This window comes from Protopterus annectens, chromosome 8.part1 (genome assembly GCF_019279795.1).
Source record: "Protopterus annectens isolate FY-2018-M chromosome 8.part1, PAN1.0, whole genome shotgun sequence".
Taxonomy (NCBI): domain Eukaryota; kingdom Metazoa; phylum Chordata; order Ceratodontiformes; family Protopteridae; genus Protopterus; species Protopterus annectens.
Window position 1 is genome coordinate 146882922 of NC_056742.1, and position 18715 is coordinate 146901636.

Sequence of the window (18715 nt, forward strand, 5' to 3'; positions counted from 1 at the left end):
ACCAGACAGCTGCGGAAGGGCAGCAAGGAGGCATTTATACAATGCCATTATTTAAGAAAAGTAATTTTTTTTTTCTTAAATAATGTCATTGTATAATAGCAATAACCCACTTCTGGGTGTGGATAATGCTGGATTTACCCACGGTTGTCTTTGTTTGTCTACTCGGGCTTCGCCCTCGTGACCAAATCACACCAACCATGTGGATAAATCCATCATTACCCACACCCAGGAGTGGGTTATTGCTATAATATCAAGATGAAATTACTCATCATTCAATCTTTTTGCAGAGCTTATAATTTATCATTTAATTAAGCCCCTTTTTTCAGCTAAATTGACTTCTTGTAGACTGAAGGCATGCCTTTATGGATTTACTAACCATTTAATGTTACTTTTAATAAGTTGTGTAATGCATTGTTTTATTTACATGAAATTCTATTAATCCATAAACTGCAAAATTATATAGAACACTTAAGCAGTCCAGATAGAATGCAACTATCTTAAAATATAAAAATATTCTGAAAGCTATACAGAGTTCATTCTTTACAGAAAGTCATTTAAAACTGTACCTGTGTCAAGATCCCCAACTACATAAATGCTAGCACCTATAGGAATGGCTCCATAAACAAAAGAAGAGCTAGTATGGGTGCATAAATTCTGATCATTCAGGTAGATCCACCTGTAAAAAAAGGACAATGCTGCAATTAACAACTTCACAGTGACAGATGTTCATCACGGTTAAAAAGCATTCCTGTAGTAGAAAACATACTCAAACATTACTTGCCTCAAGAAATGTACATCAACAGTGGGCTGACTCAGATATTCTTAGGTTTATACTAAGCTGCTGATACAGTGAATTATTTGTGGCTTAGCCAACAATCCCACTTATTTACCATGAAATTAATTAATACCATACACTGTTCACACAATCAATTCAGCTCCAACCTTACCCTGCTCTGCACTTCAACTTCCCCTCAGAAAATACTATCAAATATAACTCCTCCTACTATCTCTAGGGAACAGGTCCTCAATGCTCTCTCTAAGGCCAAGAATAGTGGATCAATGGCCCCAGGCAATATCCCAGGATGCCTTCTACATGGAATGTAACATGTCCAATTTAGGCCACCTGGAGTTGCTATTTAACTGTATCCTTCAAACAGGTTTATTGCCTCATGTATGGCAAACCACAACATTCATCCTTCTGCACAAGGGTGGGCCATTTACACACCTTGTAAATTACAGACCCATTAGTCTCATATGCAAAGTCATGGAATTGATTAATAATGACATAGGAAACCTTAAGACATTGGACTCAAGCCAATTTGGTTTCATCAAGGGCAGGTCATGCCTGCTCAACCTGGTGGATTTCTCTGAGGTCACAAAAGCAATGGATGAGGGCAAACAGTTCACAATGCCTAGCTTGTCATGGCCAAGGCATTTGACATAATACCCCACTCGGGAATTGTTGATAAATTCAAGAGGTTAGGTACAAACCCTTATGTCACCTGGTCGATAGCGAACTTGATCACAGACAGGACCCAGGAAGTTAGAATTGGGGAATCCACCTCTACAAAGAGGCTAGTCACAAGTGGAGTCCCTCAGGGATCAGTCATAGATCTGCTCCTTTTTGGCATTTATTTCTCTCAAGTCAAGGCCAATGTCAAGGGCCACTGGTTGATCAAATCTGCAGACGATTGCATATTAGGAGCAATCACAGAATCTTCCAACAACATTAATGTTCTCCAGGAATGAGACAAATAAATAACTTGTGTTAGAGCCATGGACTACAATGAAATGCATGAAAGTATCTTTCAGGAAAGTTCTCCACCCCTAAAAGCTACCATACTGACAACACACCCCCAAGAGTCAATCCAATATTCAGGGACTTGGGGACACACACACACAGTAATCTACCTTTGACCATCACTTGCCTACAGTAGTGAGGAAATCATTCTATGCTGTGCAACTTATAAACAAAGGTATGGCATCCAGGTCCAAGGAGGTCATTGTTCTACTATATTCATCTGACCTATTACTGAATAAAATGCCCCCTTTGGTATGGACCTTGGCATGTCCACAGTGGTTCTTCACTAAAATAATACAGGGCATAAGTAGCATGTCCTATGCAGATACGCCTCAAAGCCCTATCCCTATATTCTACTTCCTACAGGCTGTTGACAGCATATGTACAACTAGCATACAAGACATTGTCAGACCTCACCATGTCGGGCCTCCTGCATAACCAGTAAAACAAAGAGCACCAGAATTACCGATTCTAAAGACTTAAATCTTGCCTGTAATATAAATACATAAATATGACCTGCTGGAAAGACAGATATGCATCCCAGAGACCACCCCTTCCTCTGCAACAGGCTCCCCATCCATGCAAAGCAGAGTTCCTTCCTAACCCAATTCAGGTTTAAATTGGGCAATTGGATGGGGAACAGAAATTCACCCCTAGTTTGCTACCTGTGTCTCTAATGGGTCTAGGCAGACTGTAAATGGTTCATCTCCCAAGGCCCATGTTTGTAAATGGTTCATCTCCCAAGCCCCTGCTTACACTTATCAAGGGTACCAGAACTTTTCAGAGATTTAGGATGCATGACTAGGCTTAAAAAGGTCCCAGTGGTCACTAGCCTAATATACACATATGAACCTATTAATCACAGGTATACTTCTTCACTACTGTTCATATTTTCAACATCAATATGGAGATGAATATTTTATACAAAATATTTTATCTTATATTTCCTCATTACATTAAACAGACAGGAAGTCTTTACAGGCATACACAACAGCAGCCTGAAGATCTGGGTGACTGAAGGACTTCTGGAAATGCCAGAGATTAACAGGAATGGACAACACTATATTCCTGTAAGATACTATCAAACAGCACATTTTAAAAAGATTTTTAATCCCATGCCTACATCAACCTGCAAATCACCATGTCAATGCTTCCTCTAAAACCCATTCACTACTTAGCAATGGGCTGACTGTCAATGCATAGCAGTGGTTATTCATCACTGTACTACTGACATGGGATTTCTGGCTCTTCTGGGTCTACCCTTTTGTTCACCTCACCAAGGTAGCACAAGAGGAAGACAAACCTAGAATCCCATCAATGCACATCCCAGTCCTTGCTTAATGTGGGGAGCTCAGTTACTTATTATGTACAGCCCCCAGTAGACTCAATGGCATTTACTTCAAGGGATTCCAACAGAAACACAATTCAACACCATTTCCTTAAATACAGGAAGTCAGCGATCATTGTGCTTTTACTTCCCCTCTCTGCCTTGGCCAGTTCATCAGCATCAGGTCTACTACTCAAAGTAAGTCCATGGTGGTGAAAATGGACACCCTGCACAATAATGCTACCACTTAAATAGGGAAGTTAATGTTCACAGTTTTATATGAAACCAATACAAAGACTTTTTTTTATATACTATTGCATATAAATTTGGAGAAGTGTTTTACGTAAATTGTGGCTGCCTAAACAAAACAAGCAACATCATTTTGGAGATGAAATAGATTTTATAAGCAGTTCACAAACTGAGTGAATTAACTTCGGATACTGATGAATTTAAACTTCTGTGAAGCATATCAAGCTAATTGTGGCTACTTATGTAATAAATAGGGCGATCAGTACTTGAAGTGAAATGGTCTTGGTTGTGTAAACCCACAACTAATAAATTTCCAACTAGTACTGAATAAAAAAAAAAAACTGGGAAAGCAGCCATACAAAATCATTAACCCCAACCATGTAAGTACATGTATGAGGATATAGAACTACAATATAGCTGTATTAGAAACTTGCTATAATTTTAGATCTTTGAGTATGTTTAAGATTGCAGTAGTGAAAACACTTGCTGCAGCAAGGCCCAACATCTAGCCTGACTTCTAGAGCTTTACAACATCTCCCCTCTAGGCACTGGCTGATGCCGTTCCATCTGGACGTCAGCACTGCTGTGGTATGAGAGAGACCCTCTCATACCATTTGTACATCTTCCTGCCATGCTGGTCTCCAGGGATCTGAACTAAGACCAGTGAACGAGCTTCCTGTGTGGTATAAGCCCACATGTGTTGCAGTCCTAACTGGTGGGATTTCTTGTGAAAGACCTTGGCCGGCCTGACCGTCAGATAATTTTTTCCACCAACTCCTGAAGCCAGCAAATGCCCTGATGAACTTTATGATGTCAAAGGGAACTGAAGACCAAAGGCTGATATAGTAATAAACCAGAAGAAAGAAAACAAAAGCTGAATAACAGAAAAATTCCACCTCTAAGAACGTCAACGTAAAACAAGAGTAAAACCATGTGAATAACATGGTTATTAAGCCAGTTTTACCAACTAGACAAATGCAACTGCACTACGTATTTTAAATGTGTATATACATATATATATATATTTTTTTTTTTTTGTATATATGCAAATAATTTGAACACGTAAAACATATTTGTAATAAATATTTTATTAGACAGAATTATTTAAGTATATAGTTCTAGTATGTATTTATAAATTGAGTTGAAAGTATGTCTGAGTACTTTTTAAGGAAACTTTAAGGAACTGATATATCTCTAAGCTAAAATGTTAATTGAATTACTGTAGAAATGATGTGATTAGCTGGCCGTGCTCACATGATTTTACTCTTTTTACAAAAACTGAAAGAATGCTACATAGTGTATATTGCACTGAAGAAGGATTTATATCTATAAGCTTTGCTGTAATAAAGTATTGACATTCTTGGAGTTGGAATTTTTCTGTTATAAAGGGAAATGACCAGCACCTCAGTACTTGCTTGTCCCCAACAGGTAGGAGCACCCTTACAGGTCCCTAAGGTCAGGGGCCTCAGGTCAGAAATCCCAGAGTATGTACAGAGGAGGAGAGAACAAGCAGGAGCTAGACAGGAGAAAAAAACACCCCAATCCCAATGGCAAGAGGGGAAAGAGGAGGGCAAGAATACTTCAACAGTCAATACACTTGAACATCTAAATGTACGCTAAGTGTACATGCAACAGTCAATACACGAACATGTAAATGTACGCTAAGTGTACACAACTGTACTATGTTCTTCATGTTTAACTGTTGCATTCCAAACTGATGGGATGACTTCCAATGCTGAAAGGAGGGCAGGGAAGGAAAGATTAAGCACAGGAAAGGATGGGCTGTGGCAAACCCTGCTCTGGACTTGGAGAAGTTTGGAAGATAATAATGTTTGGTGTTACAACTTTGGTGGTCACCCCTTTAAGAAAAGCAGTAGCTCTGGTGAAGTGCACCCTCACAAGGTCTGGAGGCTTCTTTCCATGATGACTGTAGCAAACCAAGATACAGTGGGAGATCCATTTGGAGAGTGATTGTTTAGGAAAGTGGCCTCCTCTCCGGGCTACAGGCAAAGGTCACAAAAAGCTTGTCTGACTTTCTGACATTCTTTGTTCCGACCAAGTAGTAATGCAGTTGCCTATACACTTCCAAAGTATGGAAAATTCTCTCCCCCTTGTTTTGAGGGTTAGGGAAGAATGCGACAAGTGGATGGCTCTTCTTTAAAGAAATCTCTGTAACCCCCTTAGGCATAAAGGAAGGATTGATCCTAAGACAGACTCTGTCTGGGTGGAAAGTGATGAAAGGTTCCACATCCATAAGGGCCTGAAGATCTAAAACCCTCATAGCTGAATTAATGGCTAGTAAAAAAGCTGTCTTCCAGGTCAGGAATTTTATATGATTTGAAAATTGGAAGTTAGCTTCTCCAGAATTAAACTGAGATCCCATCCCACATGGGAACAGGAGGTTTCCTCGGGAGCCTAATGAGGATAACCCTTCTCAGGAACTGTTTCATGACAGACTAGGAGAAGAGACGGGGTTGAGAAGGCAGACATGCTGAAATTGCTGAAGTGTGAATTTTTATGGAGGAATAAGACAGTCTTTTTTCAAAAGGTCCTGATGAGTATGAAAGGATCAGAGGCATCTGAGCTTGCTGAGTGCTTTATCCCTTTTGACTACACCATTGGCAGAGTAAGACTTCCTATTGCTAGGTCTCCTGGCTTATTTTAGAATGTCCAGGATGTGTTTGTCAAGGGGTGTGTCCCCTTCCATAGGATCAAGGCATCATCCAAGCTGTCAATTTGTGTGCATTCAGGTTGGGGTATATGACAGTGCCCTTTGTTCTGTGTTAAAGGTCCACTCATTAGGTCAGCAACCAAGGTTCCCTGCGGGTTAGACTGAGCAATAGGGGACACCAGTGCTGACTTGGCCAGTCTTGGGCTATTAGAATGACCCTTGGCTCTTATTCCCTTATCTTCACCAGTACCCTGGGGAGCAAGATTATTGGGGGAAGACAAAATACACCAGACCTAGGGAAGGAGATGGCATCTGTCTTCCAGGCTGACCTCGTTTTTGGTCCTGGCACAAAACTTTTTCAAGTGACTGCGTTCTTTGGTGGCAAAAAGTTATTTCTGTGGCACATCCTATACTTTGGCTATGCTGAGAAAACATTCCCAATGCAGCTGCCAATCATCAGGGTCTGACAGGCTCCTGCTTAGGTGATCATCAGGGTCTGACAGGCTCCTGCTTAGGTGATCTGCCAGTTGATTGGTTTCTCCTGGTAGGTACTGTGCCATGAAGTGCAGGCCTAGGGAGTTTGCAGTTTTCTAATGGTCGATGGTTAGGTGACAAAGAAGGTAAGAGAGAGTCATTCCTGCTTGTTTATGTACCACATAACCATGGTAATAACTGTCTTTACCAGGAGTACTCCTGGTTTCCACTGGTCGTTCAAGGCAATAAAGCTTTTTAGACTGACAGTTCTTTTAGGTTGATGTGTTTGTTTTCAAACTGGGAGATCCATCTGTCCAGAGTCTGGAAGTTGTTGTACTGGGGTCTCCTGGCTATTTCCAAGGTATCCACGGTCAGATTGGCCCTGAGGAATTAACCTGAAGGGAAGGCCTGGTTTAAGGAAGCATGCACGGGCTTACCAGGCAAACTCTTTCTTGAGACAAGGGAAAAGCTTTACCTTACAGGTGAGGGATTCAGATTTCTGAGGTACCACTGCAGCTTTCTCATATGTAATCTTGCCAGAGTGATCACAAGGATGCAAGAGGTTATTTAACCCAAGGTTCTGAGGAACTCTGTGGCTGTGAGGTAGTTCCTGCTTTTGGAAGTACAGGGCTAGAAAGGTAACCCTTCTGGAGGAAGGAAGGCCTTCTGAAAAGATGAGTACAGTATAGCACCCAGAAACACAACCCTGCTTGTGGGGATGGTTTGTGACTTTTTGGGTACTGATGGTGAAATCCAATGAAGCCAGGATTTTTTGGGTGTAAAGCAGATCTGCTTTTAATTTCTGTAGATCTGTTGCCTGTAAGAGACAATTGTCTAAATGAGGGTAAATATGAATGCTCTTTGACCTGAAGAAGGCTATCACTAGGGCTAGCAATTTTGTGAAAACCCTGGATGCAGCAGACAAGCCAAAGGGCAGAACACAGAACTAAAAATGCCTCACACCATCTCTGAAGTGTAAGAACCTTCTGTGAGATTTTTGTATGTGAACATGGTGGTATGTGTCCTTCAGATATAAGGTTACCATGAAGGTGCTGGGAGAGATCATGGGGAGCAGGATTTGAAATGTTAGCATTTTGAACTTTGACACATGCAAGAATTGGTTGACCCTTGACAGGTCCAGAATTGACCTGTAGTTACCCTCTTTTCTGGGGACTAGGAAAAGCCTCGAGTAAAAACCTCTTCTTTGTTGTGATATTGGTACTGCTTCCATAGAGCCTTGGGCACACAGGAGCTGTACTTGGTTTAAGACTTCGATCTTTTGGTTTGGTGGAATATCTGGGAAACCTGACTGAATCAGGGGCCGTTTGAAATGGAGTTTTGTAACATCTTTGAATTATTTTCAGTACCCACTGATCCCCGGTAATGAAGGTCCAATTCTTAAGAAAGGACAGCTGTCCTAGTCTTGGAAGTGTTAGAGAGGTGACGGTTGAGGGGAGAGGAAAAGAGAGTGTCACTGAAGCATTATGCTTGCTCCCTGCTGGGTAACAGGAAGTGGGATCCCACAGGCCTACTGGAATCCGCTTGCCACTGTCTTGCATGCTAGTGCTGCCTTTAGCTGCTTTCCCTTTGAGGTCTCCCATGTCTAGGTTTAGAATGGGAGACGGGAGAGGACCAGAGTTTGGTAGAATAATTGTCTGAAATGAGAAGGTTGGACCTGAAGAAAGTCGTTGACCATTTACATGGACTTGGCCTTATCCTCCATCTTCTTAAGCATGGCCTCAGCCTTGGGGCCAAGAAGAAAATCTTTGTCCAAAGCAGCATCCAAGAGACTGGATTTGACATGTTCAGAGAGGGATTGTTCCCTCAACCAGGCATGTCCTCCAAGGAAAGGGTCCTGTGGCTGCTGCCCTGCTGGAAACTTCCAGAGCTTCACAGCCACAGTGCAAGGACTGCTTAGGTACTTGAGGACAATAACTACGCAAGACTAGCAGTTCATTTGAAAGAGATTTATTTTCAATCCCTGTCAGTTTTTGTTAAATTTGGTCTAAAATGGTTTCCTAATACTTCACCACATGAAACTGTCAGTTTAAATCCTTCATGATGAGGGTAGCACAGGTGTGAACTTTCTTTCCAAATCTGTTTAAGGCACTGCTTTTCCTGTCAGTTGGCGAGGGGTTTTGGAAGTACTAGCTTTTGCTCACTTAATGAACTGAGTCACCACTTCAGGGTCTGCTACAAAGTTGTTGAAAAGGTGTTTGTGAGAATCCAGAATGCTGTAAAATCTAACAGGTTTCTGAAGGGCAGGAGGGAGGGAGTTTGGTTGCAATGAAGAATCCAGCAAGGCATCATTCATGATCTCCAAGACTGGAAGAATGTCTAGAGGTTTATGCCCAGGAAGAAATTTTATAACCCCCATTTCAGATTGCAGATAGTCCTGTGCTTCCCATTTAAAGTTTTCCCTCTGGGTATGTAAGGTCTCCCCCAAAGGAAATGTCCTTGGGAGGGCTAAGTCAAGCCTCTCCTCAGAATCTGAATTCCCATAGGAGGCAATAGATAAACCCTCCTCAAAAGTGGATTCATCATTATCATTGTCTTGCTCATAGTCAAGAGAATCAGAAAACTCGTGGGGGAAGTATCTCTCCTAATTTTTCCAGGAGATTATTCTGGGATAGGAAGGCATCTGGATCTGACCATGGAGATCAAATCTTCAGCCATCCATAGTCCCATCAGCGGGTCCAATATCCTAGACCTGGTCATTACCAACATGGGAAATCGATGCTCCACACCTATGGTCACCCCCTCGTTAGTCAGGTCCGACCATAAGCTAATCACCTTTAACATCCACATCCCACCCCCACCCCCCAGTAAGGAAACCTCCATAAAAAACTTCTCCAAAGCCAACTTCATGCTGCTTAAGTCAGAAGTGACAAACTTCATGACACCCATGCAGATGGGAATTGAAAGTTCAACTGTTGAATCCTACACTAAGGCACTGTACGAGCACATCCACTCATGCATGAATCATGCCATCCCAAATAGAACCAAGATGCTCTCATTCAAAAAAAGGAAGCCAATCTGGTGGTCCCCTGCCATAAACAAACTTTACAACAAAAGGAAGAAACTGCTGCAGAAAAGAGGAAAATTCCAGGATGCAAAAAACTCCCTTACAAGCCTCAGTAAGAAACTGAGATCCCTCATAAAATCCTCGAAAGTTAGTTACGAAAATAAAATTGCCAAAGATTCCAAAGACAACCACAAGGCATTCATTAACTATGTCAAGAATCTAAATGGCAATGCTCAGATCTGCTCTGAGCTAAAACAGAATGGCATTAAATATACTGATCCCAAGGATATTGCCAATATCCTGGCAGATCTATTCAGTGCCAACTTCACCCCCCTCTCACCCCCTAAATGGCCCATCTCAATACCCAAAGATTGCCAAATTCCGGTAATAATGGCCACACAGGTAAAAAACGCACTCTCCAAAGCTAAGAATACAGCATCCATGGGACCAGATGACATCCCGGGTTGTGTACTACATGAACTTCAATATGAACTGGCACCTCACCTAAGTGTCATGTTTAATCATAGCCTCACCTCAGGTTTCGTGCCCACTGAGTGGCACACAGCTACAGTTATCCCACTCCACAAGGGGGGGATCCACCTTGGATCCCAGAAACTACCATCCCATCAGTCTGACAAGCCTTATCTGCAAAGTCATGGAGCGTATTATCATGGAACTTGTAAACAAAGACATTGGCAAACTTCAAACACTGGACCCCACCCAGTTTGGGTTCGTGAAGGGCCAATCTTGTCTCCTGAACATGACTGACTTCTTCGAATCAGTCTCCAGAGCCATGGACAAGGGTAAGGTGGTCCACACAGCCTATCTAGACCTTGCCAAGGCCTTTGACACCATCCCCCACTCTGGAATCATAGATAAACTTACTAAGCTGGGCATTAATCCCTACGTCACTCAATGGTTTGCTAACTGGCTTACTGATAGAACCCACACTGTAAAAGTAGCCGACTCCAAATCCAGCTCCAGACAAGTGGAGTACCTCAGGGTTCAGTCCTAGGACCTCTCTTGTTTGGCATCTACTTCTCTGAAGTACAGGTCAACACTAAGGGACTCTGGCTAACAAAATTTGCAGATGTCTGCAAACTGGGAGCCATTATTGAATCCCCAAATGATGTGGATACTCTGCAAAAGGGCCTTACAGAAACAGATGCTTGGTGCCAGAGCCATGGGCTCAAGCTCAATGCCAAGAAATGTATAGTTATCCCCTTTGGGAAAAAACATGTATCCGTGAATTACCATATAGGTGGAAGTACACTAAACACCTAAAGTGTGATAAGAGACTTAGGGACACAGGTGGACAGTGGTCTCTCCTTCGATAACCACATCGCCACAACAGTCAGGAAATCCTTCTATGTGGCACACCTCATCACTAAGGGCTTTTCATCCAGAAAAAAGGAGGTCATTGTCTCACTGTACTCATCCCTCATTAGACCCATTATAGAATACAACGCCCCATTTGATATGTACCTCTCAAGACATCTGCAACAACTGGAAAGGCCGCAGAAATACCTAACTAAAAGAATCACAGGCCTAAAGCAGATGCCCTATGCTGATCACCTTAAAAAACTCCAGCTATACTCTGTCGCATATCGTCTACTCAGAGGCGATCTCTGCTTAACATACAAGGCCATGTCAAACCCAGAGCTGTTTGACATGCTACACTTAAAGAAATCCCAATCCCTCAGAGCCACATGCTTCAGGGATCTAAACCTTGTCATCACAATAAACAAAACATGCTGGAGGGATAGGTTCCTGACCCAGAGACTCCCCAGACTCTGGAATAGATTGCCCATACATGTCAAACAGAGTGCCTCTCTGTCCCTCTTCAAAAGAAACCTTGATGATTGGATAGGAGAAAGGAAATTCACCCCAGGGATCACGTCAGTTGCCCTGCTAGACAGGGGTCCAGGGAAGTAAATAGTGTGGGAAGAAATAGCCAGGGAATTGTTATGGCTAGGCTTGTATAGGCCCTAGGGCTGATAGCCTAGTATGAACCTATGAGCCAACCTAACTAGGTCTTGACAAGTCTGTGTTTGGCAGTGGAAGCTGGTAACCTCAGCTGGGGCAAGATGGATACAGTCTTTTTATGTGAGGCCTTAGGGTTCGGCCTGAGGGTGACAAGCACTAGGGCCAGGACGCAGATGGGCAGCCGAATCCCAAGATCAGTGAACTGTGGTGACCTCCTAATAACAAGAGATTCTGGAAACCCCATTTGTTTTAGAGCAGTCTCAGAAGTCAGAACCTGCAAAGTGGCTCTGGACCCAACCAAAGAGCTAAGCCCTTCAGCTTCTAAGGAAGCAAAGCAGTGGGACCCAGTGGCATATCAGACTCAAAATAGTTCTCGATAGAGGCCTGTATCATGACCTCAGTCACCAGAGGGGACTGCATAAGAGTCTCCCCTTTTTTGACATTCAAGTTTAGGAGGACTGGCAGATGACTAACAAGCATCATCCAGAACCTGTAGTTTGGGTGCTTTTCCCTTTTAGGCCTTGGGAGATCAACTTCAGCACAACCAGAGGACAACACAGTGTGTGAAAGATCTTTCAACTTGCTGATGTACTTAGCTAAAATTCCAGCCCTATGCTTGACTGTTCTATTACCAAGGCAGGCAGAGAATTGGCAGTTAAGAACATAGTGTTCTGGGCCCAAAGAAGTTACACAAAAGGAATGAAAGTCCCAATGGGGTACTTAGCTTTTGATATCTTCTTTTTTGGTGTGCACTGACTAGCACTCTGTTTTGAGCTCTGACAGCAAGAAAAAACGGTGGTTATGGCACCAGTTGCCTCCTTTTAGTTTCAGACAATAAGACGTCAGAGTGCCTGCTGGCTTCTGGAGGAGGAGAAAATTCTCTGGTAGTTGGGCCGGCCAAGGGCTTCCACAGCAGGAAATCTAATAAGTTAGTGCTGCAACAGTGAAACATGAATGTCTTATATATATTTTACATAAACTAACAATGACCTGCAGTACTCGTGAAAGAGAGGTCTGAGTATACACCTAGATGCAAGATATACAGACATGGCCAAATCTTATAAACTTGGGAGGATGACTACTCTGCCTCTTGCTCATCACGGTCATATTCTGTTCTGCCTTAGCCATAACTTTGTGCTGACTGCCTCACTTCTCTTCTTTATACTGGTTCAATGTTGGATGCACACTGGTCCTCTTCATACACACACACAAGGGTCAAGACTATTCTTGGCATCCTGTGAGCTACCCTTCAATGGCACTGTTCCATGCAATGAACCCACAATGACATTTAATCCTTTAAGGATGCAGTCAAAGCTGTGACACTGCTTCATGAATGCCTGTTTATGTGCAAAACAGGTCTCATGCATATTACCTTAGCTGTTACTTTATACAAAGGGTTAAGCAATGACAAGTGGTCTTTTTTTTTCTTTCAAGGAAACAGCTCTCAGGGAAGAAGGCATTTAAAAAAAAAAAAAAAAAAATATATATATATATATATATATATATAGATAGATAGATAAATAGATATAGATAAATATTCAGACAGAATGTTTTTTATTAAAACTCAATGTCTGGAAAACCACTGCTGTCTTAAAAAAGCAAACTGTTGTCCATGAACCACAGCAGTACCTTAACTCTTGCCTACTAATCTGCAGAATTCTTAACCTAAACCACTGCTCCACCTCTTACCAGGTAAGAGGTAGGATGCACACTGTGGGACAGATGAAGAAATGATGGCATCAAAGCAGAAGCTAAAGGAACTCCAGTTGCAGACAAGGTCAAAGAGAATACATTATAATGGTGCAGGCACTTGTGCAAGAAAGCAGATGACGACTTTGGAGAGACGAGCAGCAGCAGAGAAAATGAGGACATCCAGCAAATGGATGGATTGGGTGAGACGAGACCTGTGACATTCAGGCAGGACTGTCAAAGAAGGTAGGACAGTAGCACTGAACTAGAGGCTGTAACAGGTCACAACAGAGTGACCACATGTAGAAAAATGGGGGTAATGATTATGATGATGATAACCATAACTCTGCCCACAAACATTCCTTATCCTCAACACTCCCTCCCAATACCCTCTCTTCCAACACTCAGCATACCTATAAGTACAAAACTACTCCAACTCCAGTAATATAATCTTCTCTTTCAGTGCACCAGCAGCATGGAATACCACCCCCACACATATTCACATAGTCCAGATTCTTATTACTCATCCTCATTTAAAAAGGAACTTAAGAAGGATCTGCCTCTAATCCCCATGTACAAGTCTGGAAGAATATAAATGATCTAACCCCCAGGTACAAGCATTGAATAATGTAAGCTACTAATCTTCTCAGCAAAATGCTGGCAACTTTTTCAGCTCTAGGTTTTTAAGTTTCTTTCAATGTAATCTTCTACACCATTAATGTCAGCTACCACATTACACTTAAAATTACCTTTTTGCCTTAACTGTCTACTTCCCACATTCCCAAACTTTTAACTTTGACCCTCTTGCATCAATAATCGCATTAATTTTATTTCCTCTGATTATTTAGTACTTATCTGTTAAGTAATACAGCTATCTTCTCTTTTGGCTTTGAACTGCCTTCGCACGTTATGTTAAGCAATTTTCTGTTTCATAACCGTGTCCCATAGTCTCATGTTTGCAAATATTTGTAATGCAAAGCAGTTCTTATGAAACAGTTTGTTTATTATTAATATCACCTCTCTTAACAGCATTCTTCTATTAGACTACACTTTGTTTACTTCTAGATTGGCTACTTTGCAGCCGTAATAAGCTTTCAAGCTAATTCAACATCTGTATAGCTTTTTCGTGCACCACTAACACGGACACCGCTCTAGAGAGGCCCTAGTAGTCCAGTCCACTTAACTAACCTAAATCAGTAAACAATGCCTTTTCAGTTTATCAGCCCATCTCAATAGTGGAAGATTGCCAAATTCCAGTAATAATGGCAACAGGTAAAGAAACGCACTCTCCAAAGCTAAGAATACAGCATCCATGGGACCAGATGACATCCCGGGCTGTGTACTACATGAACTACAAAATGAACGTGCACCTCACCTAAGTGTCAAGTTTAATGATAGCCTCACCTCAGGCTTCGTGCCCACAGCTACAGTTATCCCACTCTACAAGGGGGATCCACCTTGGATCCTGGGAACTACTGCCCCATCAGTCTGACGAGCCTGATCTGCAAGGCCATGGAACGTATTATTATGGAACTTATAAAAAAAAAAAAAAAGACATTTGGCAACCTTCAAACATTGGACCCCACCCAGTTTGGGTTCCTGAAGGGACGATCTTGTCTTCTGAACCTTATTGACTTCTTCGAATCAGTCTCCGGAGCCGTGGATGAGGGTAAAGCAGTCCATACAGCCTTTCTGGACCTCGCCAAGGCCTTTGACACCATCCCCCACTCTGGAATGATAGATAGACTTACTAAGCTGGGCACTAATCCCTACGTCACTCGATGGGTTTCCAACTGGCTTACTGACAGAATCCACACTGTAAAAGTAGCAGACTCCAAATCCAGCTCCAGACAAGTGACAAGTGGAGTACCTTGGGGTTCAGTCCTGGGACCACTCTTGTTTGGCATCTACTTCTCTGAAGTACAGGCCAACACTAAGGGACTCTGGCTAACAAAGTTCGCAGATGACTGCAAACTGGGAGCCATTATTGAATTCCCAAATGATGTGGATACTCTACAAAACGGCCTTACAGAAACAGATGCTTGGTGCCAGAGCCATGGGCTCAAGCTCAATGCCAAGAAATGTATAGTTATCCCCTTTGGGAAAAAACATGTACCCATGAATTACCAGATAGGTAGCAGTGCACTAAACATTGAAAGTGTGATGAGAGACTTGGGGACACAGGTGGACAGTGGTCTCACCTTCGATAATCACATTGCCAGAACAGCCCTGAAATCCTTCTATGTGGCACACCTCATCACTAAGGGCTGGCTTTTCCATCCGAAAAAAGGAGGTCATTGTCCCACTGTACTCATCCCTCATTAAATCCATTATAGAATACAACGCCCTGTTTGGCAAGTACCTATCAAGACATCTGCAACAACTAGAAAGGCAGCAGAAATACCTCACTAAAAGAATCACAGGCCTAAAGCAGATGCCCTATTCTGACCGCCTTAAAAAAACAGCAGCTATACTCTGTCGCATATCGTCTACTCAGAGGCAATCTCTGCTTAACATACAGGGCCATGTCAAACCCAGAGCTGTTGGACATGCTACACTTAAAGAAATCCCAATCTCTCAAAGCCACATGCTCCAGGGATTTAAACCTTGTCCTGACAATAAACAAAAAGTACAGTTTTGCACTTACCATAAATGTAGATGTTCGAAGATCCACATTGCTGCAGTCCTTACACTTGGGTAGTCCGCTGTCCTCGGTCGGCCCGAATATCAAAGTATAAGGCTGACGTCGGTCAAGGCGCATTAGACTGACATCAGGACATCAGGGTACAAATGCGCATGACCGACGTCATATCCTCAGTCTTTTCTTGCCCCAGATGTCAGAAGACCCTAAAAAGAAAGGTCAAAACCAAAAGACAGCCAACAACCAACCAACCACCCTTGCACTAACAATATGTACAATATATACAATATACACAATATTTACAACCCAACCCACACAACCGCCTCTAACTACAGAGGGGAAGGAGGGAGGGTAAATTGGACTGCAGCAATGTGGATCTTCGAACATCTACATTTATGGTAGGTACAAAACTGTACTATGTTCTTCATCTCACATTGCTGCAGTCCTTACACTTGGGTAGAATCCCAAAGCAGAGGAAAGGGAGGATGGCAAAACTATAAAGAAGCAGGAGCTGCCAAAATGCCCTGTAAAATAGCAGTGGCAAAACCAGCCCTAGATTTAGAGTAAAGTGGAAGGTGATAATGCTTAGAGAAAGTATGCACTGAACTCCAAGTAGCTGCCTCCAAAATATCTTTAGTTGCCACCCCTTAAAAAGCTGTCAGTGGCAGTAGCCCTAGTGGAATGAGGCCTAATCCCAGCTGGAATCTCCTTGCCATGATGGGAATAACAGAAAGCAATGCAAAACCCAATCCACTTAGAAATAGTTTGTTTTGACACAGGCTTGCCCTGAGAACTCAAAGCAAAAGAAACAAATAACTGCTGAGACTGCCTGAACCCTTTAGTTCTGTCCAAATAATATCGCAACTGCCTGTGTACATCTAAAGTGTGCAAAATCTTTTCCCCTTTATTTTGGGGATTTGCATAAAAAGTAGGCAAATGAATAGTTTGGTTTAAAGCCACACTAGAAACCACTTTAGGCATAAAGGAAGGATTAGTGCGTAAAGATACCCTATCCTTATGGAAAATTAAGAAAGGCTCAACCGCCATAAGGGCGTGCAATTCAGAAACCCTTCTTGCAGAGGTAATGGCCAACAAAAAAGCAGTCTTCCATGATAAATATTTCAACTCGGTAGTAGCTGCAGGCTCAAAAGGTTGTAGAGTGAGTTTCTCCAACACAAAATTGAGATCCCAAGCAGGAGTAGGAGCTCTTCGTGGGGTCTTATATTCTTTGCCCTCTAAGAAATTGCTTGAACAAAGGATGAGAAAACAATGGTGGGTCACAATCATAGTGAGCGAAATTGCTGCAGCATGAACCTTAATAGAAGAGAAGGACAAACCTTTGTCCAGTAACTCAGTAAGATATTGAAGAGCCACACTTAAATTAGGCTCAGAAACATCAAAATCCTTTGCTGTACTCCAAAATAAAAATCTCTTCCATTTATCTGCGTACACTTTCCTTGTACTAGGCCTTCTAGCTTCCAAAATAACATTCAAAACTTGCTGTGGAAGTGGAGGCCCACTATGGTTCAAAACAGAATATGCTAGGCTGTTAGGTGCAGAGAGTGAAGCTTGACATTGAGCAAATGACTGTCCTCCTGAGACAACAGGTGTGGAATCGAAGGCAAAGGCCATGGAGGCTCCCGTACCAGGCTTCTCAGTAATGGGTACCAATGCTGTCGAGGCCAATCTGGAGCTATCAAAATCATCCTTGGCTTGTCCTGTCTGGCCTTTAGTAGTACCTTTGGGAGGAGAGGCAGAGGTGGAAAGGCATACACATGAAGATTGCTCCAATTGAAAGAAAGAGCATCCACTTTCCAAGCTGTGGGATGAAACCTTTTCGTGCAAAACTTTGGCAGCTGGTGGTTTAGTGGAAAAGCGGACAGATCTATGTCTGGAGTTCCCCATGACACTGTCAATTTCTGAAATACATGAGGATCCAATTTCCACTCGTGGGGATCCATAATTCGTCTGCTCAACACATCTGCTAAGGAGTTCTGTGCTCCCGGCAGAAACCTTGCCTGAAGATTGAGCTGTAAACTGAGAGCAGTCTCCCACAAAATCATTGCTTGCCTGCATAGAGGATAAGAATGTGTTCCGCCTTGCTTGTTGATGTACAACATGACAGTTGTGTTGTCTGTTAGAATCAACACCTGCCCTGGAAGAAGTAAATCCTTGAAAGCTATTAATGCAAACTGGACTGCTAACATCTCTTTCAAGTTGATATGTAGATGTTGTAGTCTGGCAGGCCACTTGTCTTGTATCCACTTTCCATTCAGATGAGCTCCCCAAGCTTTGTCTGAGGCATCTGTCGTTAGAATCTGACTCGCCTCTGGCCGGGTCACAGAGAGTCCCTTGTTTAGGTGACATTCCTGAGCCCACCACAACAATTCCTTTTGAATGCAAGGTATTATTTGAATGACAGTGTCCAAATCCTGGCAGTGCTGTGTCCATACATTTTTGAGATACCATTGTAGCTTCCTCATATGCACTTTGGCATTGGGAAGCACCAGAATACAAGATGCCATGAACCCCAAGGCTTGAAGGACTGTCCTTGCAGTCAGCCTGGACTGATGAGACAATTGATGAAAGTAAAGGGAAATATTCTTTTGTTTGTCCGGGGTCAAAAAGGCCATCTGGGCTGCTGTATTCAGTCTCACACCCAGAAAGCACATGTCCTGAGAGGGTACTAGACTGGACTTTATTTCGTTCACAGAATACCCCAGGCATCTTAGCACTGCTATCACATATTCCAAATGATGAAGAAGCTCGTCCCTTCCTTGAGCCAGAATCAGGCAATCGTCCAAATAAGGATAGATCTGTATTCCTTTTAACCTGAGGAAAGCTATCACTGG

General features: G+C 42.6%; 1 protein-coding gene across 2 annotated transcripts in view; it reads right to left on the reverse strand.

Annotated features, from left to right (window-relative positions):
* GAN (gigaxonin) overlaps positions 1–18715 on the reverse strand; it is a 1111762-nt gene that overhangs the window by 128400 nt on the left and 964647 nt on the right. For both annotated transcript variants that reach the window (XM_044081792.1, XM_044081791.1), the window contains exon 10: positions 567–676. In XM_044081792.1, coding sequence (XP_043937727.1) covers positions 567–676 — 110 coding nt within the window. The remainder of the gene's footprint in view (positions 1–566; positions 677–18715) is intronic.